The sequence below is a fragment of the Podarcis muralis genome, chromosome 10, assembly GCF_964188315.1.
Source record: "Podarcis muralis chromosome 10, rPodMur119.hap1.1, whole genome shotgun sequence".
NCBI lineage: Eukaryota > Metazoa > Chordata > Lepidosauria > Squamata > Lacertidae > Podarcis > Podarcis muralis.
The window spans coordinates 46,673,609-46,698,432 of record NC_135664.1 but is presented as its reverse complement, the minus strand read 5'-3'; the positions used below and the strand labels follow the sequence as shown (position 1 = coordinate 46,698,432).

Genomic DNA, 24,824 nt, shown 5'->3' with positions numbered 1-24,824 from the left:
GTTCGAAAATATGCATTATTGCAAACGGAGAGGAAGTCACAAAATAACTGGGGTGAGTGTTATTTTTTGTTTCCAAAAATTGATTGATTGACTTTTGCATTAAGGGAAATGTTAATAATAGTAATAGTAATAGTAATAATATATTTATACCCTGCCCATTTGGCTGGGTTTCCCCAGCCACTCTGGGCGGCTTCCAACAAAATATTAAAATACAATAGTCCTTCAGATATTAAAAGCTTCCCTAAACAGGGCTGCCTTCAGATGTCTTCTAAAAGTCTGGTAGTTGTTTTTTCCTTTGACATCTGATGGGAGGGCGTTCCACAGGGCAGGCACCACCACCAAGAAGGCCCTCTGCCTGGTTCCCTGTAACTTTGCTTCTCGCAGGGAGGGAACATCTTTATCAACATCGTTATTCAACATCTTTATCAACGACTTGGATGATGGACTCAAGGGCATCCTGATCAAATTTGCAGATGACACCAAACTGGGAGGGGTGGCTAACACCCCAGACGACAGGATCACACTTCAAAACGACCTTGACAGATTAGAGAACTGGGCCAAAACAAGCAAGATGAACTTTAACAGGGAGAAATGTAAAGTATTGCACATGGGCAAAAAAAAATGAGAGGCACAAATACAAGATGGGTGACACCTGGCTTGAGAGCAGTACATGTGAAAAGGATCTAGGAGTCTTGGTTGACCACAAACTTGACATGAGCCAACAGTGTGACGCGGCAGCTAAAAAAGCCAATGCAATTCTGGGCTGCATCAATAGGAGTATAGCATCTAGATCAAGGGAAGTAATAGTGCCACTGTATTCTGCTCTGGTCAGACCTCACCTGGAGTACTGTGTCCAGTTCTGGGCACCACAGTTCAAGAAGGACACTGACAAACTGGAACGTGTCCAGAGGAGGGCAACCAAAATGGTCAAAGGCCTGGAAACGATGCCTTATGAGGAACAGCTAAGGGAGCTGGGCATGTTTAGCCTGGAGAAGAGGAGGTTAAGGAGTGATATGATAGCCATGTTCATATATATAAAAGGATGTCATAGGGATAAAGGTTGTTTTCTGCTGCTCCAGAGAAGCGGACACGGAGCAATGGATCCAAACTACAAGAAAGAAGATTCCACCTAAACATTAGGAAGAACTTCCTGACAGTAAGAGCTGTTCGACAGTGGAATTTGCTGCCAAGGAGTGTGGTGGAGTCTCCTTCTTTGGAGGTCTTTAAGCAGAGGCTTGACAACCATATGTCAGGAGTGCTCTGATGGTGTTTCCTGCTTGGCAGGGGGTTGGACTCGATGGCCCTTGTGGTCTATTCCAACTCTATGATTCTATGAACCGCCAGAAGGCCCTCGGCGCTGGACCTCAGTGTCCGGGCAGAATGATGGGGGTGGAGACGCTCCTTCAGGTATACTGGACCGAGGCCGTTTAGGGTTTAATACAAAACAATTTTTAAAAGAAATGTGCTAATTCATTTTAGAAATCAGCTCTAGTATACTATCATAGTCTGGTGCTAGTGCTCCAACACATGCCATGGATGGTGAAAGTGATAAGCATACCTTCTTGATGGTTTTAAAAAAATAAGAAGAAAAAAAGAAAAGCAAGGGATTGAAATAGTTTGTTCCAATTAAGCAGATGAAAAAATACATATCCAATGATCATAAAGAACAACAAAGTTTGATGCAAAACAAAATTATTTGTAGAAATAGTCAGTGAAAGACCACAAAAATGAAATTGTGTGCTTCTGTTGTTTGAATACAACCAAGTCCATAATAGAGCTATGTTTGGCAATCCAGCAGTGAATTCACTTTAAATTTTTATAGTCTAAGATCAACATTAGTAACATAGTAATGTAATTCTATAGGAGGCAGAAGAGGGCACTAGTACTGTTAAGTCCTAAATATACATACATTAAATGAGAACATGAAACTTGCAGAAATAACTTCCACCATTCTCAGTACTGAGATGCAAATTTTACAGATAAGGTTTTTCAACATGCATATAACGGCCTCAGTGCAAATGCCCTAAAGATCTTCAAAACAATTTCAAGTTCCCAGTTGGTATGCTGGTCCATAATCTGTATCACGTATCCTTATTCATAAGGAACCAGCATTCAGTACAATATACATGGTATATTGTAAATTTCTATGGAACATCACAGTAATCCTCAGTCTTCTTATAACACCAAATTTGCACATTAAGCTTCCTGCAACCTCATTTCTTCATTTCATAGGGTGAAGCTGTTATTCACCCTAAAACAGCTACAATTTAAAAAACAGCAACAGCCTTCACTCCTGGAGACAGAACCAAAACAGAACATAAAGGAGTTAAGGTAAAAACTCGGGGATAACAAGTGAAACATCATGAAATATTGGGACATCACTGGGAGATGGTGGTTTTACAGACAGACATTTAACATGCAATTTAAAAAAATAAATGGAAAAGTTGCAAGAGTCTCTTCTCTACCCAGAGGCCCCATTTATTGTACACTAAGCAGAACAGTATGTGATAGAAAGTTTCCTAAATGGCTTCTGATTTTATTTTATTTTATTTACTTCTCCTGCAGCCAGAAGAGCTGACTAATATTTTGGAAATCTGCAATGTTGTGTTTACCAGCATGTTTGCCCTAGAGATGATCTTGAAACTTGCTGCCTTTGGCCTCTTTGATTATCTTCGCAATCCTTACAACATCTATGACAGCATCATCGTCATCATCAGGTAATGATAATCAAAGCCATGCATCAATGTATGAGAAGTAGTATAAGAAAGATGGGTGAGGGTCAGTTTTGGGGCCGCCCAAGAAATAAATGAAACTCATTCCAAGCAGTGTTCTGAGCAATGTTGTGTTGGGACAGCACATCTCAAGCCATTCTAGACTTTGGTGACACCACTACTTTACATTAAACATTTCAATCAATAAAATGTGAGAGCCACTTGGAAAGGTAGTGCACAGGACCAAGGAACTTGCCATTCTGGATTCTATTCTCGGCCTTTCCACCAGCTTTCCTTTGGATTCAGGACAATTCCTATTAACTTTGTAACTGTGATCCATTTTGCTATATATAAAACCAAGAGTATTGTGGTTCTGCTTGCATAAATCTGTTAAACATGGTGGGGGGGGGGGTAGTATTCAACTGTGTCCTATTCATAAGAGACCCACTGAAACTAATGAACCAAAGTTATTCAGGTCCATTAACTTCAATGGACATTCCCTGAGTAGGACTGGTGTTGAATACCACCCACTGTCCAATCTTATAGCTCCACATGCATCCTTATAACTGTAGGAGAACCTTATGCCTAGATTCGCCATTCACTGCAACTGTCCATCAGTTTCTAAACACACACCCTGTTCAGAGTACCATTTATACAGGAACAGAGGAAGCTGCCTTCTATCAGGTTCATTTAGCTCAGATGAATCTACTCTGACTTGTGGCAACTCTACAGGGGCGCAAGGATTTGCTTCCTCACATCTAGAGGAAATTATCCAGGAGATTCCTGGCTCTAGTTTTAAGAACCCTGGTGCTGTGGCATCTGCTTCAGTCAGCTCCTCCCTGCCAGTTTCCAGTTTGGTGGTTCCCTGATCACCAGCTTCAGACTCAGACCCAGGAATCTGCTCTGGCTCCCTCACTGCTGGACTCTGGGGTCAAAACAAGCCCTTCATCATGCAGGTGGGCAGCTGCAGCTTCCTACTTCAGTCTGAGGGGCTCATCTTCCAGCGTCATAACTTTTATATGCCTGTTGTCTTTGTCCATGGAGTTTTCTTGGCAGGGATACTGGAGTGGCTTGCCGGTTCCTGCTCCAGGTGGATCACGTTTGGTCAAAACTCTCCACTATGACCTGTCCATCTTGGGTGGCCCTGCACGGCATAGTTCATAGCTTCTCTGAGTTATTCAAGCCCCTTCGCCACGGCAAGGCAGTGCTCTAAAAGCTGCTAGCTCTGCAAGAGGTTTTGGCAGCAGGGAGAGAGATTGACCCCCAGGACCTCCCTACTTGCCAGGGTGCAGTGCACCTGAGAAGAGGGGAGCTTGGTAGTGGTAGCCAGAAGATATTATTCAACTAGGTTTTACTCAGTGTAGACCTGCTGAAATTTATGAACAGGACTAAGAAAAGGAAAGGAAAGAGCCCCTGCTTTCACCCTTGAGCAAAGCACCCCCAAAACCATTTACGATGTGTGTGTATATTTTTTGAATTATGGCTCCTTTGAAGGTTACCAAAACAGTTGCCACCTGCAAACATGGGGGGGGGGGCAGTGAACTGGGGCTGCCGTTTTGGCTCAGCTCCAGTTTTCACCCTTTGTTTCTTCCCTTCTGGTTCTTGAGGCTGGAAACAAGCTTTCACTTCTGTGGAGCATCATAACATCTTTGTATAATAATGCTTTCAGGAGAGATCCTGAAGGAACCTGGAAGGAACCTGTTGAAATTGACTAAGGGAAGGATATAAGGGGAACATTAACTCCAAAGAACAAAGAATAACTCAGGAGTTATAAGCAAGTGTATTTTGTTCACACAAAACTAATTCAGACAAACTTTGTATTTCTTACACATAGGGATACTTGGTTTATAGACACCAGTGCAATTGACAACAGAAATTATCTCCCTCCTTCCCGCTCTCTGGCAAACGCAGTCTACCTGAATCTCAGTTAAAGATAACTCAAATAAAACTTGCTTCTATTTATAATCTTCACACTCTCATTTATCATCCTTTGGGATTCCTTTCTATTACCTTTCTCAAGGTCTTACTCTGTTCCTCCCTCCCCCTCCCTTGTCTTTTGTTGCTTTTGTCCCTGTTTTGTAGCATCTGGGAGATCATAGGCCAGGCTGATGGTGGCCTGTCCGTGTTGAGGACATTCCGGCTACTGAGGGTGTTGAAGCTGGTGAGGTTCATGCCTGCCTTGCGGCGTCAGCTGGTGGTGCTCATGAAGACCATGGACAATGTCGCTACCTTCTGCATGCTCCTCATGCTGTTTATCTTTATATTCAGGTGAAAAGAGGGATTCCAGGGTGCAGGAACACTATCCAGAATGAGATCCATTTTACTTGTCACAAGAAAGGATGTTTGTTAAAACTTGATGTATTAAGGGGGAAAACACTTTTCAAGGCACACTACCCTAACAAGGCAGCTTTGCAAAACTCAAAACACAGGAAAATATTATTACAACACACACACACACACACACACACACACACACACCCCAGCAGTGCAAATCAGCTAAATGCAGACTTCTGTCTTCAGAGTTTTGTTTTGATCAGCAGTGATAATGCCATGGGAAGGGAATTCCAAAAGTGTGGGGTCACCACTAACAAAGCCCCTGCCCATCACCACCAGCCTAATGGGTCTCACTGGTGGGCTAGTGAGCAAGGTCTCAGGTGCTGATGTTGATGTTGGACTAGGCTCATGCAGGTATTAACTATCTTTCAGATAACATAGTCCCAAACTAGTTAGGGTTTTACAGTATAGGCTAAAACCAGCACCTTGAATTGGGCCTGGAAATGAAAAAGTAGCCACTGTAACTGCAGCATAGGTGTAATATGATCTGGATGTCTTAGCAGCCACATTCTGTGCCAGCAGCATTTTCCAAACAGTCTTTAAGGGCAGCCCCACACAGTTCATTACAGTAATATAACCTGGTTGTAAGAAAGCCATGCATCGCTGTGGCTAGGTCAGGTTTCTCTAGCTAGGGCCACAGCTGCCAAACTAACCTAAACTGATAAAAAGCACCCTTGGCAACCAACCTCACAACCAAAAGCACCAAGTCCAGGCTATATTTAAAGGGAGAAAATTGTTGTGAACTCTCTCTGCTCTCTGTGCCTTCCGTTTGGGAGTCATGTGCAATTAAACACTGTTTCTGTGCCCTTAATGGAAAACAGTGTGCAATAATGGCAGGATCTGAACAATTCAGGACATCACCAATTAAAATGACAGTTCACAAAATCAAGATAAATGCAAAGTAGCTAGTCAGGAAACCCTGAACTGCTGCGCTAACAGAAATGTGCAGGTAGAGGAACAGACATTCAAACCCTTTAAGTATGGGTTTTGCTGACAGTTACCCAGGGTTAACAACAGACAGAGCATTTCCCCCCTGAATAATAAGGAAAACAAATTTATGGTGAACGAGCCTGGGGTAAATGGGATTAGAACTAGGTATCTAAGTTGCAAATGAGTGACCCATGACCCAGCAATATGGTGGAGTCTGGAGTTCTGCTACAGCCTCCAAACTGGAGTCTGAGGAAGGCAAGGCAGCCTCTTCCAGCCAGAGAGGCACTGGCATGACAGGTTCTCCTGGTGCTAGAATTCCCAATGAGGTAGGGACATCAAAGGCTGGTTCTGAGGGCAAATCCTCCTCTCAGTCCAAGACGTTCCCTATATCCATGACCTTTTCTTCAGGGGATGAGGAGGCAGAGCTCTGGGTCCTGTGACAAGCCATGTATGTATTGCCCCAGTTTCTTTAGTAGAAGGATAGGATACATATGTGGTAAATAAATAAGAACATTTCAATAATGAAAATTACAGCAGAAATGTGTTGATTTAAAAATAAAAAACTGTTCTTTCCAACAGCATCCTGGGAATGCACATCTTTGGGTGTAAATTCAGCCTCAGGACTGACACAGGAGACACAGTCCCTGACCGGAAGAATTTTGACTCCCTACTTTGGGCTATTGTCACAGTGTTCCAGGTAAGACCAAGAAATAGGAAAGGGGAATAAGGGGGTGAGAAGGAGGCATGTCTTCCTAGAAACAAGGAGTGATTAAAGGAAAGGATAGGATTTGAACCATCAGGCTTGTGGGCCTGCTGCTATGCTTAACACCACGCCATCAGTTGCAACCCACTAATGATTGTGAGCTCAGCTTGGCCCACTGGTAAGGGAGCCACAGTGTTTCTGCTACTCTACAGTGAACTGTAAACGACAACCCACTGCATTTCAGAGAGTGCTTGTGGCATTGGAACAGCACAACACAGACAATGTATCTCCTCAGGGGGGAAAAATATCATGACCAAAACAGAAAAAAGTTCATGTATATGAGCGGGCTGAAAAGGATAAAACTAATTAGATACTTTTTACCTGTGAGTTAATGGATTTTCCAGCCTGCATTTTTTGTTCTTGATTTGACTTTGCAAGCTTGGGTTCTGTGTTACAGATCTTGACTCAGGAGGACTGGAATGTTGTGCTCTACAATGGCATGGCCTCAACTTCACCATGGGCATCTCTTTACTTTGTGGCTCTCATGACATTTGGCAATTATGTTCTGTTCAATCTGCTGGTGGCCATCTTGGTGGAGGGATTCCAGGCCGAGGTGAGTTGCTACAGTAGCTGCTTTCAGGGAGGGTGCGGCACACATCTATAGCTGGTTGGGGATATAGCCTGAAGGGTTTAGAAAGGGTGGCAAGGCATCCCATGTCCAGTGATCTTCCAAGGAACATGTTTGTGGAGGGTGGTTTTCAAAGCAACTGCAAGAAAAGCAAGGACATGTGCCATTACATGGCCTGGACACTAAGGTATCGTCTCTTCTGTTCAGTGGCATGTCAGCTAATGATTTCCATAAAGTAGTTTGCCTTGCCTTGGAAATTCCCTACCAAGCGGAAGCCACAAAATGCTGGAATCACAGGGAAGCACCTCCTTTGCTCTCAGGATGCTCACAATTCCCAGGTCTTTGATTTTATTTTCCCAATGCAGGGTGATGCTAACCGGTCATATTCAGATGACGATCAGAGTTCATCAAACAATGAGGAGTTTGACAAATTCCAAGATGGCTCGGGTAAGAGAAGGTGGTATAGGAATTCTGCATGACTATAACTGCAGTGAGAACCGCTGCATGAAATCTAATTTGTGAATATATTGGTTTTCATGAGAGTAGCAAAATAAAGTCTATTACTTAATATTGCCCATTTTCCCTATTTCTCAAGATTGGCTGCAATTCTGGCTTATTAGCATAACTACCTTGCAACTTTGAATTAGGCTGCAATCGTAATGACTTACCTGGGAGTAATCCCCATTGATCTCAGTAGGTCTTACTTTTGATTGCCATGTAAGAGCGGAATAATCTTGGATCCTACTTACAGTTGTGTTGGTCTCTGCTTTTATATGTGAAAACATAACATCTTGGAAAGTTCCCTCCTTAGGAACATAAGAAGCTGCCTTATACTGAGTGAGACCATTGGTCCATTTAGTTCAGTAATGTCTATACTGAGTGAGACCATTGGTCCATTTATTTCAGTAATGTCTACACTGATTGACAGTGGCTCTCCAGAGTTGCAGGCAGGATTCTCTGTCTTAGCCATATCTGGAGACACTGGGGATCAAACTAGGGCCTTCTGCATGCAAAGCAGTTTCTCTACCACTGAGCTACAGCTTTCCCTTTTCATCTTCCTCTTCCCCAAATGTGCTCTGAGTCCACAGCAATGGACACTTCAAATGCATTTGCATTTCTAATAGTAAAAGGCAAAGCTATTGCAATGTTTTACTAAAGGATTTTGGTGCCTTTTGGACACGCTGTGGCCCAGATCCTGTCACTTCTCTTTGAAAGGCAACAGTGATGTCCTAGACAGGCTTGGCGAAATCAGGATACTTGGCTTTCCTACTCGACCTCATAGGAACTAGGATAACAATGATGAAGATGTTCAAGCTGCTGATGGAACAGGGCTCCCACACTGAGTTTCAATCAAACCCCTAGTGTTCAAATCACACAAAGCACATCAGACGGAAATAAAAAATCTGTGTAGAATACCCCGTGGCTACTGATTTGACTTGACAAAAGGTTGGATTCAAACATCAGTAAAATCAGCCAAAAGACAGGACGGCAGAATTTTGTTTGTGTGATAGCCAAAGCAATACCCTCTGCACTTCTTTGAGAATACTGCAAATTGCCCTTAACACAAACAGCTGTAAATGCCAGTCACAAGCCTGCATATTCTTATTAAGGACCACAGTGAAGAGGGGGGAGTTCGCTGGGAGTTTGGGGTTTAAAGAAAGTGATGGGGGCAACTTACAGTGGAAATGCATGCCAGTCAGGCACCCTTACTACATTGGAGTGGTACTTGAAGAGAGAAATTGCATTTTACCTTTGTGTTGGGAGCAATGATCTTTTCTCTTTACCACATGGCAGCACCCAACAGTGTGTACCATTCTAAAGATACATCTCTGCCTCTCCTTCTGGACTTCAGTTTTTATTTGCTGCTGGTTTGCAGGGTGCCCAACCTGGAGGGGACTTCACTGGTTGTCTGCTTGCTTCAGAACCTCAAAGCCCCTAATACTGCTAATGGGTTTCCAATGCCAAATGGCTCAATAGGCGCTCTGCTTCCAGGGAAGTCAGGACATGTCTGGTAGTAGATAGATTCCCAGATACAAATGAAAAGAGACTTGCTGGTGTTGGTCTGGAGACACAGAGGGGGCTCTCAAACATAGGATACAAAACAGCTTGTCACGGATTGGTTAATGTCTTCATCGGTTTCTCTCGTTTTTACTATATTCTCCTTTTGTAATGTGTGCCTGCTGCAGGAACAAAGCTACAGCTGCCTTCGATTTGAAAGCAGTCATTGCAGTTTTGCTTCTTTCCATGTATGTGAATATGAAGCTGCTCACACTAAGGATAGCTATTGCTACTGCATCAACCTTTTGTCAGGAGAGCCAGTGTGGTGTAGTGGTTAAGAGCGGTAGACTCCTAATCTGGGGAACCGGGTTCGCGTCTCCGCTCCTCCACATGCAGCTGCTGGGTGACCTTGGGCCAGTCACACTTCTCTGAAGTCTCTCAGCCCCACTCACCTCACAGAGTGTTTGTTGTGGGGGAGGAAGGGAAAGGAGAATGTTAGCCGCTTTGAGACTCCTTAAAGGGAGTGAAAGGCGGGATATCAAATCCAAACTCTTCTTCTTCTTCTTCAGTTCTCCTGCTGCTGTAGTGGAGTGCCTACTGCAAGAATCTTCTTTGCTAAGCATTTGGGCAATAAAGAATAAGCTTTACTTTCTCCCAAGGAGAACGCTTCCCAGATTTAATGGGAGAAGTATGAAGCACTGTCAAAGCAGAAGCTGTTGGGTGATGGAAGAGAAGGATACTTTTTGTTCTCCCATATTGTTCTCCCTATTTCCTAGAGGCATTGCTAAGGAGATAGTGCCAAAGTCTGAATCTATGTATGTGGAATTTATGTATGAGCACAGTTCCTTCGAGTTCACTATATATCTGAAAGCATGTGAATGCATTTATCGAAGGGTTCTCTGGGTGGAAAAAGGAATGTCCTTTGCTCTCTTTCCTTTGCATTTTTCTGCTCAGATCCAAAGCTCTGTGCAATTCCCATGACCCCAAATGGACATCTTGACCCCAGCCTTCCGTGTCTCAACCAGCCTGGAGCAGCTGCTGGAATTCCCAACCCCTCCCGCAATACTCTGCAGCCAGACCAAGTCCTCATGGCCCTCGAATCCAGGAAAAGCAGTGTGATGTCTCTGGTGGGTGAATTTAAATCTAGCTGTAGCACATGTTGCCTAAAGCCAACATACTACAATGATTTCCAGTCCTAACACCTGAGAATAAGCATTTACTTTATGGTACCAGAGAATAAGTTCTTCTACATTCAGAGCATGTTCTCTGGTACTGGGCTATTGCTTCCTCTCAAGCTTGCCATTGGCTACATTTTCCAACACTCCTCAACTCATATGTACTATAGCTTAAGCAACATCTCTCTTAATCCAAACCTTAATCCAAACTCCAGCTTCAGTTCAAATGTAAGAAGAGCACTGGTGGATCAGACCAAAACATCCAGTTACCTTCAGAGGCCAGTCAGGTGTCTTTGAGAAGCCCATAAGCAGATTGAAGGAGTGATAGCCCTATTCTCCTGCTGTTCCCTAGTGACTGGCATCCAGAGACATGTTGCATCTGGTCCTGTAGATAATCTATAGTCATCCTGACTAGTAGCCATGGAAAGCTGTCTCTTCCATGAATTTCTGCTCCACATCCCCCATGGTTTTCCAGAACTCGTTGTCCCCACTGTTAGAATGTGCAAGATCAATTTCCCTTCCAGCCCTATGGAAATGGATAAGAGTTGTGCTGGGTGGTTGGGTGTTGATGAAGGAAAGCAGTGCTCCTGGTGGGTGACAGCCAATGTATGCTGTGATTTAGTTATTATGATGACCAAGCCAAAACCACATACCTCTAATTTACAGTTAAAAATGGCTTGAAGTAAAAGCAACTAGTCTGAAGTAAGTTGTTGTTCCATTGTAATTTTAATGATCTGTGTTGATTCTGAACTGCCTCATGTGATTTTCCTAATGAAAGATGGTCTAAAAACATTCTGAATAAATAAATGGCTGAGGTTGTTGACTTGTGCTGCTTTCCTGTTTGGGTGGGGGTGCTGAACCCTCTCTTGGATTTATTGCAGTCTAGCTCTCGTAGTTCTCATTACGGTGCCTGGAGCCGGACTGGGGGCTGGGGGAGCCGCCGCTCCAGCTGGAACAGCCTTGCCCGGGGACACAGCCTCAAGCACAAGCCTCCTTCAGCTGAGCACGAGTCCCTCTTATCCGGGGAACGACACAGGGCATCAGAGGGTGAACAGGAAGGGCTAGTAAGAGTTCACCACCATCGGCGAACCCTCTCCTTGGACACCAAAGGCTCCTCTGAACTGGTGGAGTTGGCACCCACGGTCCTATCCAATCACAGGCCTTTGCGGAAAATGGGTGTGACCACAGGGCCCAGTGAGCACCAGAACTGCAATGGCAAAATGCCCAACATTGCTAAGGATATGTTCCCAGAAATGAACAACCGCAAAGACCATGGAGAAGACGAGGAGGAGATAGACTATGTAAGTAGTTGCTTCCTCCGCTAAAGGGGCATTAGGACTTTGTCATGTTGAAGAGAACCATCATAGCGGTTAAGAGGATGAGCTGGGCCAGCCCAGAACTTCCTGACTGTACTGTGCAAAGAGAGATCACAGTGAAGCTCTAACAGAACCCTTTCCAAAACTTCTCCCATGAAATGCTTTTCATGTCATGTTCTCTGAAAAGAACATTGTGTTCTGTGACTTTGTGTTGCAGTTCTTCAATTAAATAATGCATACCAGAGAGCCAGTGTGGTGTAGTGGCTAAGAGCTGTGGACACGTAATCTGGGGAACCGGGTTCGCGTCTCCGCTCCTCCACATGCAGCTGCTGGGTGACCTTGGGCCAGTCACACTTCTTTGAAGTCTCTCAGCCCCGCTCACCTCACAGAGTGTTTGTTGTGGGGGAGGAAGGGAAAGGAGAATGTTAGCCGCTTTGAGTCTCCTTAGGGTAGTGATAAAGCGGGATATCAAATCCAAACTACTACTACTACTACTACTACTACTACTACTACTACTCTTCTTCTTCTTCTTCTTCTTCTACCAAGGAAGGAAATAGTAGGTAAAAATGTGCATAAGAATGCATATATTAGTGAAAATACCATATGAAAACGCATTCTACTCAGGAAAATTGCCTATTGGAATGTGTATATCAGGCAAAATTTTATACCAACACATGTATGTTAGGAGAAATTTGCATTAGAATGCTGATCAGTTTTCATTATATATATATATGTATTTACAAAAAATCACAAACTGATACAGAAATGTGGAGCACTGAACTTGACAACAGAAAAAAAAAATAGAAACTGAGAGAGACAAAAATTGAGATATTTGTCCTTCCCTAGTGGTGAGTGAGCTATCTTCCAGGAAGATTTGCCAATTCTGATCTTCTCATTGAAGAGTGATCAGCTTTTGAAGAACTCTATAGAACTCTATGGTTCCCCAGATTTCCCAAGCCATAGACTCTTCTGGCATTATTTAATTAGTTTCAGAGTGCTTCTACCACCTTTCAGGGCACACTGCGCACGCAAGGCAGCTTACAAGACATGAAAATTCAATCTCTGTCATACACCAAGAACAGCTAAAAATCCCACCCACAAGTACAGCAGAATCCTATCAAACTTCATAGGTTTTCTTGTTTTTTAAAGATCAGCAGTGATTAGACTTTACGTGTATCTCTCTGAAGCCCTGTCCTTAGCCTGAGTCTTGTCTGAAATTCCAGATGTGTTAGTAGAATATTTCCTCTTATACTATATCTCAGACTCTCCTATTTTATTTTGGCATTAGGAACATCCCCATGGATACCTGCATGCCTCTAACTGTGTCTCTCTATTACTTATGGAATAGGCAATATTAGTAAGAATGCACAAACCTCTGATGTAGCCAACATTTGAAAAATTACTGTGAACTTTATGCAATGTTACTTCAAATTGAGTCTGATTCCCTGAGACTTACTCCCAACACCCAAGTGAGGGTGCTCAGGATTCAGTCTCGGCTACATAAAATTCTCTCTCTAAGGGACTCGCTGGATTTCACCAGGTGTGAAATGTCAGTTTCAGTAAGGGACATTTGGGGGTTTTCTCTGTAGAAGGCAATGCTCTGAGCTGTTTCAGTAGCCCGTGGCTGTTAGTAATTTTAAGTGTTGCCCAATCAGCAAAGCTTTCAGTCTAAGTCAGAACGGCAGTGCTGATTCTCTACTTTCTAGGAGGTAAATTAGTTCATTAATCCTGCCATGGTGCTTGCAGTTGGCTCTGATGACCTTGAAGTTCTCTTTTCAGCCCTTCAGTTTTATGTCAGATCAGAGAGAAACTTCTTCCATGTCATCATCGTCTCCCACAGCTGTGATTTCAAGTCATTTTCTTACCCTGCATGGGGCATGGTGGGTCATCAATGATCCATATAGATGAAGAACCTGTAATTGGGAGGTTTCCCAGTTTTTGGTATGCAAGGCGTTAAAGGAGTCTTGCTCATGTGGGGAAAGTGAAGAAGGCGGCAACTTCTGATGTTCTGCCTCGCTTTTCACAGAGCCTGTGTTTCCGTATCAAAAAGATGATAGAGGCCTACAAGCCAGACTGGTGTGAGTTGCGTGAAGACTGGGCCATCTACCTTTTCTCACCACAAAACAAGTATGTGTCCTTTACTTTTGCTTATGTTTGTGGGGGATGGGCAAATTGGGGTGGGATACTACCACGCTGCCTTGAATTTTTTGCATTTACCTTCAATCACACCAGCACATCTTTTAGAGCACATGGTTGGTTTATGCATTACATCATGGGTAGGCAAGCTAAGGCCTGTGGGCCGGATCTGGCCCAATCGCCTTCTAAATCCGGCCCACGGATGGTCTGGGAATCAGCGTGTTTTTACATGAGTAGAATGTGTGCTTTTGTTTAAAATGCCTCTCTGGGTTATTTGTGAGGCATAGGAATTCGTTCATCCCCCCCCCCCAAAAAAATATAGTCCGCCCCCCCCCCACAAGATCTGAGGGACAGCGGACCGGCCCCCTGCTGAAAAAGTTTGCTGACCCCTGCATTACATTATCAGACATAGACCATGATGTATTTTTTAGCAATGTTGCACTGCTGTATCTTCTTTTCGCAATACGTTCTGCATTATTTTGCAAAGCTTATAGCAGCAGAGGAAATTATTCCAGCTCTCAAATTTACTACTGTTTATTATTAATAAAATGGGAGATTATAAAGTTTGCCATGAGGCAATACTAATTAAATCAGTTGCACAATCTTCAAGTGGAACCAAAAGAATTTTGAACAGGAGGTTTAACAGCTAAAGTTTCAGGGAGTAATTTTATCATCTTCTACTCCCCCCAAACCTTCTCACTACCCCTATCATCCCTTAGAAACATATGCACTTCACAAACAAGTGAACTGTCTTTCAGATTTCGTATCCTCTGTCAAACTATCATCGCCCATAAGCTGTTTGATTACATTGTCCTGGCCTTCATTTTCCTGAACTGCATCACTATTGCCCTGGAGAGACCACAGATTGAACAGAGAAGCACAGTGAGTACTATAACCTGTTCAGATGGACCATAGAATCTTAGGGGAGCAGAGTTCTTTTTACCTTTTGCACAATTAGGACATAGAAAGGATGTTGGAGAGCTTTCCCCCCCCCCCCCCAAACTTGGTAAAACAAGTCTATGGAGAAAATGGAAAATGAAACGTGAGTAGTTTTACTAAGAATTAAATGTATGCCTCTGTTTCCATTGGAAGCAGCTTTGTGTATGTGTGATTGCATGTATGTGTCTCTGTGTGAGTCTCTGTGTGAGCTTGGGCCTGCCACTACTAGTATGCAGCCCTAAACACCTTTTTACCAGGGTAATTTGGCACTCTGCCTGAAAAGGGCCCCCTGTCCTGAGTTAGAACGATGATATTTCTCATCTGTGTTAGTGTCAAAATATTTATTTTAGATAAATGTGTGTGACATAAAAGAGCACACGTTTGTAAAATACTTTAGCCATTCAGATGAAATCCTTGACAATATATTCTATGTGAAGAAAACGCTTCCTATCTAAAACTTCAGAATGGTACTTCCTTACATTACTAGAAAAGCAGCCAATGATAGTGAAAAATGAGGAAAACATGTATCTTTCTCATGTATTGGAAATCTATACACCTGCCAATAAGCGGGAAACTCATTGTGTACACGACAACACTGAAGATGAAAGTTAGATAAGATGGTTTATCTGTGTGCTTTGGGGATTAGCTTTTAAATGTATAATCAGGAGAACATACACACTGAAGACTGTTTTCACATTCCTGAGACGAGGCTGGCGAAATTCCACATATGAACCTTGGGCACATAGCAGGCAGCACTTTCCAGCTCATGGCAAACTGTGTGAACAAGCCTCCCTTCTGCACATGTGGGTCTAGGTGGGTTTGCAGTGACAAGATAACAGTCCAGTGTTGTGCCTGGTAGTGGGAGGAACCATAGCTTAGTGACAGAGGACAGACTTTGAATGCAGAAGGCTCCAAATTCAATCCCTGACATCTCTAGTTAAAAGGCTCACCTGGCAAGTAATGAGAAGGTCCTCTGCTTGAGACCTGGGAGAGCTGCTGCTGGGCCAAATAAACATCTATATATGTTGCTGTTATAAGGCAGTTTCCTATGTTCTGTGAACAGTTTGCCTCAACCACAGAAGAGCCACATACTTGACGTGATTGCTATGAGCACCATCTACCTGAGGATTCTATTCAATGGTGTAACAGTTCACAACTGGGGGGCATGTTCACAACTGTGGCTCAGAATGCAGCAGGTTCATTTCCCCCCTGCTGCGTTTTAAGCTGCATTTCACATTTCACATCAGAGACGGGATGGGGCATTACCTGTTTTGTTTCCTCACCCCTGCAAACCCCGCTCCCCCAAAACTCCCATTTATGAAGCTGTCATCTGTGCATGCACAATGGTTTATTAGGGCACGGTCACATGACTGCTAACTCTGCATCTGGTTTTCTAGTCAAATTGAAGCTGCTTTGAGGAGGAAACGCATCAAATAGCAGTATTTGTTGACCAAGTACAGGGTCAGCATGGATTGTGGCTCGTGTTGTGGGAATGTGACTTCTAAAACTAGCAGTGGGAATGCACTGGATGCAGTGTAACTGGCAATGTGACCATGTCCTTTGTTGTGTTTGTATCTTTTCTTTAGGTATTTGTGAATGTAAATGAAAAGAAAACCTCAGTCGCTGGCCTGTTCACATTCATTTTTTATTTCTACCACATCCACTAGGAACTGATTGGGCCACAACGGTAGACTAGGAAGGACGACAGCATATTATAATGTACTTGAGATGCTGGATAGGGTGATGCTTTTGGCAGCTGACCTTAAAGTACCCTAGACTTTTAGATCCACCTGGCTCTTAGCAACCAAGTAGGATTTGCCAAGCTTGTTGCAATGTCTCAAACTGCAGAGCTCTTGCTAGATATATTCTGAGGCTGCCTTTGATTATTCCAGGAGAGAATCTTCCTTACGGTATCCAATTACATCTTCACAGCGATCTTCGTTGCTGAGATGACACTGAAAGTAAGTCACTCATTGACAGCTACCAAGCCGTCCCCATTTCACTGACCCAACTAGCCCCTTCCAAGTCTGTCAGGGAGGCAAACATACCATTTGGGGGGGGGGGGCGATGGGTAAGGTACAAAGGGGTGCCATTTGCACAAATATATTTGTCAGAGTTGAAAGAGGGCAGACGCCCTTTTGGTGAATGTACATATATTGCTGCAAATAGGGCAGCAATTCTTTGTCTATTCAGAGCACCACCCGAATAGGCTTTGTTTGCCTATGATGATATCAGCACTTAGCTGAATCTGATGAGCTGTGAAGCATTTCAGCATCAAGGTCACTGCATGACCCCTGGCTGGCTAGGGTAACTTTAGAAAAGAAAGACCCCTGGGTGGGGAGCAATGAGAATAGCACCCAAGAGACAGACGGTGGGGCAAATAATGGCAGCACTTTGAAAGTGATTTCAGGGGTTGTGTTTTTTTCCTAAATAAACATTTCTTCCTTCCTCCAAAGAAAGGATCCAGTACATTTACACACACACACCCCAAATGAGTAAATATTCAGTGTGGCCATATTTCTTGCTGGTTATATTTGTACAATTGCTTCCCACAGGCTGGCATAATAGGGAGTACTGAGAATTAAAACCAGTGCTTTTTTTTTTCTTAAAAAAATGTTTATGGGTACTCTCATTTTGACTCAAGAAAATCACCATTTTATAGTTCAATTGGAAAAACAAATACAGTAAATGGACAAAAGTAGGAAGTTTCACAAAATGTTTAGGGGTATGCATACCCCTGCGTCCCCCCAGAAAAAAGCACCGATTAAAACCCTTTCATTTCCAAATCTCAGAACTCCAAAACTTGAAATTATCTCTGTGATGATGAAGGGATTTGTATATAGTATAAGCAGCAGCAGCAAGGAGATCATCAGGGCCTTGGTGGCTATTAGCTTTTAAAAATATATATTTGTTGGAGGTGAAATCAGGTCCTCCTGTCCATTTTTTATTCCCCAGAGTTTTGGTTGTTGTTGTTGTTTTTATTAGAAGAGAGTGAAGCATTATATCAGTGTCAGTGATCAGCTTTCCATTGACCCCTTGCCCGTTCCCATCAAGAATTCTGTACCCAGGTGAAACCCTCAAGTATCTGCATTGTGTAGTAGTTCTAGGAGTGTAGCTCAGCATTACTGCTTGACTATCACATTCTCCACCCTCATGCATTCTCTCATCTCCCCTAGGTAGTCTCCCTTGGCCTATATTTTGGGGAGCAGGCCTATCTCCGCAGTAGCTGGAATATCCTGGATGGCTTCTTGGTGTTCGTGTCCATCATTGATATTGTGGTTTCGGTAGCCTCTGCTGGTGGAGCCAAAATTCTGGGGGTGCTGCGAGTCCTCCGGCTGCTGCGTACTTTACGCCCTCTTAGGTGAGATCCAAAAGCCTAGTCTCCCTCCTCCTCTCTTTTGTAAGGACCCTGCTTCTGAACACCCAGAGAAAGCTTGTGTGGACTCCCAGATGTTTTGCCGCGATAAAGGTTTTGGAAAGGGCAATAAGAAGGGTCAAGAGGTCAGGGCACTGAGATACAGTCTGTGGTGACAAGGCCAATCGAAATAGGAAAGAACAAGCAGGGAGTGGGTTTGTATGTTTTGACAGTAGTGATGAGGGAGAATTTAGACTGAGTTTGCATTTAGGTACCTAATTTGCACTTTCAAAAGCAATATGCAAACCAAAGCACAGCTGTTCTTCAAAATTGGCATTGCTCTTAATTTTGTAATGCAGTTGTCCAGCCATGTAATGTGTACAAAAATACATATATGGGAATGAAATGATGCCCTTGCTGGAAATTTGCCGTGTTGCTTTACGGGGCAAGCAGCTGTGTCGTGATACTTTTTAGAGCAGCTCTTCGTAAAACATTGAGAAAAGCATCTCTGTTCTACGTCTCCCTTATTGTTGCTCCTCACAGTGCTTCTTTTTCAGGGTTATAAGTCGTGCACCGGGCCTGAAGCTTGTGGTCGAGACACTCATTTCATCACTCAAGCCCATTGGAAACATCGTCCTCATTTGCTGTGCTTTCTTCATCATCTTCGGCATTCTTGGGGTGCAGGTACTGTTGTTAATATGTCTATGAGAAAATGTATTATTTTTAATTTTTACAATTTTTATTGCATTTATACCTTTCCTCCAAGGGGCTCATGGTGGTGTACATGGTTCTCTTCCTCCCCATTTTACCCTCACAGCAACCCTGTGAGGTAGGCCAGGCTGAGAGACTGTAACTGGCCCACGGTCACCCAACTGAGTTTTATGGTTGAGGAGGGATTTGAACCCGCGTCGCCTAGGTCCTAGTCCAACACTGCAACTACTACACCACTCTGGTTCCTGTGTCTTTGTGTCTCATCTGCTGCATCTTTTTCTCCTAATGTGAAAGCAGTTGAGAATTTACTTCTGCTTACTTAAAGGCCTGCTTTCCCATTATAATATAGACCATGGTAAAGAGGTGGATAGGAAATTTGTCAAGAGATGTGTGGCTTTTTGTCTCCTGATGAGGCAGGGTAGGGCACTGGATCTGGTTGGGGGGCTGGATCCTTCCTTCCCTCCCCCCCCCCCCACTGCAAGCCAACTTTGACAAGCAAGTGGAACTGCCTATTTGTCAGTCACCTGATCCAGCACTGATCCAGCTGATGGACACTGAGAGACATCACTTCAAAGTCCATTTGCAAGCAGTTCGAATGCAAACCACTTGCAAGCAGACTTCAGAAATGATGGCAAACAAAGTGCTGTCCCCATGGCATCTGCCTAGGAATGCATCGATTCTAATTCTTATCTATTAAATTCCTATACCGTCCTTCATCTGAAAGACCACAGGGCAGTTTACAATCTAAAAACACAAAAATGCATGCCATAATAACAAACAAAAAATAATATCCTACACAGTTTAAAAGGCCATAGATTGTTTAATTATCCAAAGGTCTGGAAGAAGAGGAATGTTAGGCAGGCTCCAAGCTCATCCCTGAGAATGCAGGCACAGAGAAAGCAAGGACCTATTTGGATGAGCTTGAGATGTCTTATTCACTAATAAAAAGAAGTGAAAAACAAACATCAGGAAAGGAGGAGTGGGAAGACAAGAAGGAATTTATGTTAGGGGAAAACTTTGTTTATGATGATAAATATTTTGCAATATTTTTGGAGATTTAATAAAAAATTAGAGGAGGGGTCATAGTCACTGTTTCACAGTCCCTCTTTGGTTCAGTTCTAATGTGATAGCTGGAAGGGATGCATTTCAAAATAATAAGAGTGCAAGGCTGGTGTTCCGGGCTACAGTCAGATTCAGCTGGACCTCAGGACCCAATGCTGAAATGGCAGGTTGGCTGCTGGTCCAAACTGAAATGCTTGAGAGCGCAGATATCTATCTACCTGCTGTTTTATTACAAAAAAGTGGTTTCCGTTAATTCCTGACTTTCCCCCACATTCCAAGCACTGGATCCACCCACGACTATTTGAAGAAGAAAGTAGTGACGTTCTGTTTTATTTTAGGCTCCTACTGCTGGAGTGGGTAGTGCTTCTATCATTTGGAAGAATGTGCTATACTTAATCTGTATGTAGGGATGGCAGTTTCATAATGTACGGGAAGTGCTAGAAAGCAGATGAGCTTCCTGTAACGTGTGAAGTCACCCTGAGATTTTCCAAATGCACAATCCAATCCCTGCCATATGGGAAAGGGAACTGGGGCAACAGATTTTTTTTAAGTCACCACCAAGTAAATTTATGTTGAAGTGTCTGAGAAGTAGGGGATATTTTCTGAGTATTTAATTCATGGGAGCAATATGCTCGCATTCAGCAAACCCAGTAACAATTTAGACTGGCCTGGGGAATAGAATTGGGGGCATTTTGCTTCTGCTAGTCCCCATTCAGCTACTTTCTCATTTACCTACTTCCAAATGGGTGTCAGGGGGTTAATGACTCTCAGTTCACAATGGGTCTTAAACCAGGTGGCAGTCAGTGACCGAGAGGCGCAAGTTGCCTTGACTCGTAACCAAACTCAGGAGCACCACCCTCCATTCCTAACAGCAAAGTCTCTGACAAAGTGGTTTCTTCTTGCAGCTGTTCAAGGGGAAGTTCTACCACTGTCTGGGCGTGGACACCCGAAATATCACCAATAGGTCTGACTGCATGGCTGCCAATTACAAGTGGGTCCATCACAAATACAACTTCGACAATCTGGGCCAGGTAAATGTAGAACCCTCCAAGTTTCCTTAGACTCACTTTAGTCTCCCTGGTGTCTTCAGCCCAAAAGGAAGGACTGTGACCTCAGACATGGATCCTCACATTGAAGGATGGGAGGTTGTAGTACTGCTGTTGAGAGCCTTCATCTTCAGAAGCGTATCCAGTTTTTCATTACCACATTGTAAGATAGATATATCTTAAGAATCAGAATTGCAAATGGCATAGTCCATCCAACATTAAGTGCTTCTAAGTCTCCTTGGTTTCAGCAGTAAAATCAGCACATTGAAACTAAACTAAACCAATCACGTTTTAATAAAAACTGCAATTAAAGCTTCAGTTAAGCATGCACTTACATGTCTATTGAGAAGTAAATACCATTGTTTAATGGGGTTGGCTCCCAGGTAAGTGGGTTGAAGAACTGTAGCCTTTACTCCATTACTAATTTCAGTGCTTAACTTTGGTTCAGATAATGCCTCAAGGTCTGGTTTGGTTTGGTTTGGTTGGTTGGTTTAAAATACTGATATACCTCATCTCATTGGAATAATATCAAGTTGGCGTACTGTACAATAAATGATTAATGCAAAGCAGCAATTCAGAAGCTGCTTTAAAAAATTCAATAAAAGCAGCATATCTCAATTACGGTATCCAGGAATCTTTCAAGTGGTCTCAGAGGTAAGAGAAAGCTGAAGACCTCTGAGACCTAAAAGAAAAAAGAACGAGAAATAGCATGTTGAGGTTCTAGAACACATAGGAACATAGAAAGCTACCTTCTATTGAGTCACACCTGTATGAATTGTGTAGTTAAGTAACTGGCACATGGCCCCTTTAAGAGAAACAGGCCTAGCCCAGGAGGCCAGCTGCTGCAGAGCTGACTCAGAGAAGTAGCCTGACTGAAGAAGTTTGTTACTACTTTATGTAGGCTCCCAGACCTTTTCAGAAATAAAGTTCATTAACTTGGCTTGTAGTGAGTTTCTAGATAAACAGCTGAAGGCAACACATGGTGTCAGAAGTTTGATGGTAACACAAGACCATCAGTTCATCTAGCTCAGCATTGTCTGCACTGACTGGAAGTGGCTCTCCGGGCTTCCCTTCCAGCCCTACCACCTGGACATGACAGGAATTGAACCTTCTAGATGCAAAGCAGACCCCCTACTGTTGAGCTGTGGCCCTTCCCACCATATGACATGTGCACATGATTTATGTGGAAAGGATAAAGAGCCATGCATTATGAGGGATTAAACTGTAATAATTAATTGAAAATATTTTCAAATATATTTTCAAAAGCCAGAATTTTAACTCTAATTCCAATGCTGTCGATGGTGCTAATCAGGATTTACTGGGCATGTAGGACAGGAAAGCTGGATCCTACTTTTGACTCTATTCATTCACCAACTCTTCTGAACAGAGTCTACACACCCCGCGCAGAAGAGCCAGTGACTGCATGGAGGGTGGCGATGGGGCCTGCCACCACAATCCTGCCTTGCAGCAGCACATGTTCAGCATGCTCTGTTTAGTTGCATGAACAGGGATATCCTTTTCATGGGTTTACGTTGTATGCTACCTTAAGAGACCTGGTGGCAAGTTTTAAATGCAAAGAAATCAATCGGGGGGCGGTGTTTACGAGGGACAAAGAAAGAAGGACTACGAATAGTGTGTTTAGATTCCAGTAAAGCACGTTCAGACCGGACATTAGAAAAGATCTCCTTGCAAAAAGAACTGTTGGGGAAATGAAAATGGTTGCCTAGGGAAACTGTCGAGTCTCGGCCTCTGGAGGCTCTTAAGGGAGCAAACAGAGCAAGTGTTTATGGAGGATGCTTTACATTTCTGATTAAAATATTCTAGCTTCTTTCCCTGTTTGCATCCAGTTGAAATTCACTGTCTAATCTGTATGTTTTCTTAATGGATGCTCCATACTCCTCCCATAATCTTCTCCCAGGGTTGGTGGAGGGAGGCCTCCTGAAGTGTCTTGGAATCTTTTTTGAAGGGTCAACTTTTGCACGGAGTGCGAATTTTCCATGGGGGAGTGAGACGTGGCAGGGAAGAGTTCAGAGCCAGTTATAAAGGGAGATAATTGGGTTCTTAAAAAATAATAATCAGATGCATCACAGTCCTTCCTGATACTTTTCATGTTCCCTTGTTTGCAACCCCTTGGATTTGATAGATTTGTGACATTTTAGCAAGGAATGGAGTGTATCGTGATGAGTTGTTTTCTAAACCAACAGTGTGACTGAGCTGATCTGGTGTTTCTCTAGGGACGAACTTCTCGGAGGACAGCTGTCTGGCAGCACTTCCTTCTCTCTCTTCCCCCTTTTCACAGGCAAATTCTTTTCCCTCTCCCATCAACTTTTCCTGGAGAACTTTGGGAGGGTGGTGGAGGAAGAAGGAAGGAAAGAACCTCTCTGGTTTTTTTGCTATTCATTTGTGTGCATCAAATAGTCAACCCCTGAAGCTGACTCACTTTCATGTGTTGCAGGCTTTGATGTCACTCTTTGTACTGGCTTCCAAAGATGGCTGGGTCAACATTATGTACAATGGACTGGATGCTGTGGCTGTTGATCAGCAGGTATGGAACTTGCTTTACAAAATGATCATTCATGTTGCTTTCAGCTGGGTTGTTAAATAGGCTGGATGATCCATCTTTGATGACTCTTAATTGGTTTGCTATGTACCTCCCCAAGTACTAGGAAGTTATAGGGGGCGTGGTTAAGTTTCTTCTGGATAACATAGTGCAGCAGGCCATTTTTCATTATTTCTCTATTGACAAAAGACATTGAGTGAGCATAAACAGATCACTCTTTTTCTGGTCAATGTCTGTTTTGCATGTGTTCATTCATAAAGCCAATCCTCCCTGTTTCTGCGTTAAAAAAAAGACCTTTCAATTTACTTGCATTTCTAGATGCATTTTAGTACTTTTTTTTGAGTGCGGGAGCTGCATTGCAAAATTAGAAGTGCAAACTCCAAAAGATTACCCATTTCTGACCTGCATTTTAGTATTAGAGATCAGGTCAGTTTGTAGCAGAATTTGGGAATAACAGATTTCTCAAGCGACCCTTCTAATATGTCCTCTTGCTGTATGCATTGAACTGCCTTTCTTAATACCTGTGCAATGCCAAATCTATCTCTCTCTCTCTCTCTCTCTCTCTCTCTCTCTCTCTCTCTTCAGTTCTCTATTCTCTCCTCAAAACTTGCATTTCCCCCCCATGGCCTTTAGTCTATACTCTTCCCAAGTGTAAATACCGGTAGGCTTTAAATGCACGTCAAGACATTTACCCACAGTCCTCTCTCCTTCTCTTCTCTATCACTCCCTCTCACTGCTGTTTCTCTCCCGTTTTTGGCCCCCTCCAAACAAACTCTTCATTGAGAATTCATACTGATTTGCTCACACAGAACTTAGACGGGTTAGACTAATTCCAGTCTTCATTGAGCATTTATTCTGACTTTTTAATGCAACAGTGAGTATTCATCCTGAGTTGCTTGTGAGATGTTTGCGCATCTTTCTGTTAACCATTCATTTGTATTTTTAAAAGCAGATTTGTTGCTCTGGGGCAGGGGTCTGCAACCTTTAAGACAAAAAGAGCCACTTGGACCGAAGGAAAAAAACACTGGGAGCCGCAAAACCATTGCGACATTTAAAACAGTGGGGAGTGTCGGGGCACACAATGCGCCTCCTCCCCTCGCTAGTATCCGCCCCGGAGCCGCAGCAAAGGTGTAAAAGAGCCACAAGCGGCTCCGGAGCCGTGGGTTGCTGACCCCTGCTCTAGGGCAACAGAGTGCTTTAATCCACTTTGATTGCACAAA

The 24,824-nt window shown here is 43.3% G+C and overlaps 1 protein-coding gene across 2 annotated transcripts in view; it reads left to right on the top strand.

Moving 5' to 3' along the window:
- CACNA1I (calcium voltage-gated channel subunit alpha1 I) overlaps positions 1 to 24,824 on the top strand; it is a 293,249-nt gene that overhangs the window by 236,840 nt on the left and 31,585 nt on the right. For both annotated transcript variants that reach the window (XM_077934953.1, XM_028745913.2), the window contains exons 11-24: positions 2,566 to 2,717; positions 4,794 to 4,979; positions 6,555 to 6,672; positions 7,136 to 7,291; positions 7,672 to 7,753; positions 10,259 to 10,431; positions 11,361 to 11,780; positions 13,822 to 13,922; positions 14,690 to 14,813; positions 16,763 to 16,831; positions 18,047 to 18,231; positions 18,783 to 18,909; positions 20,904 to 21,029; positions 23,500 to 23,589. In XM_077934953.1, the coding sequence (XP_077791079.1) occupies positions 2,566 to 2,717; positions 4,794 to 4,979; positions 6,555 to 6,672; positions 7,136 to 7,291; positions 7,672 to 7,753; positions 10,259 to 10,431; positions 11,361 to 11,780; positions 13,822 to 13,922; positions 14,690 to 14,813; positions 16,763 to 16,831; positions 18,047 to 18,231; positions 18,783 to 18,909; positions 20,904 to 21,029; positions 23,500 to 23,589 (2,109 nt within the window). The remainder of the gene's footprint in view (positions 1 to 2,565; positions 2,718 to 4,793; positions 4,980 to 6,554; positions 6,673 to 7,135; positions 7,292 to 7,671; positions 7,754 to 10,258; positions 10,432 to 11,360; positions 11,781 to 13,821; positions 13,923 to 14,689; positions 14,814 to 16,762; positions 16,832 to 18,046; positions 18,232 to 18,782; positions 18,910 to 20,903; positions 21,030 to 23,499; positions 23,590 to 24,824) is intronic.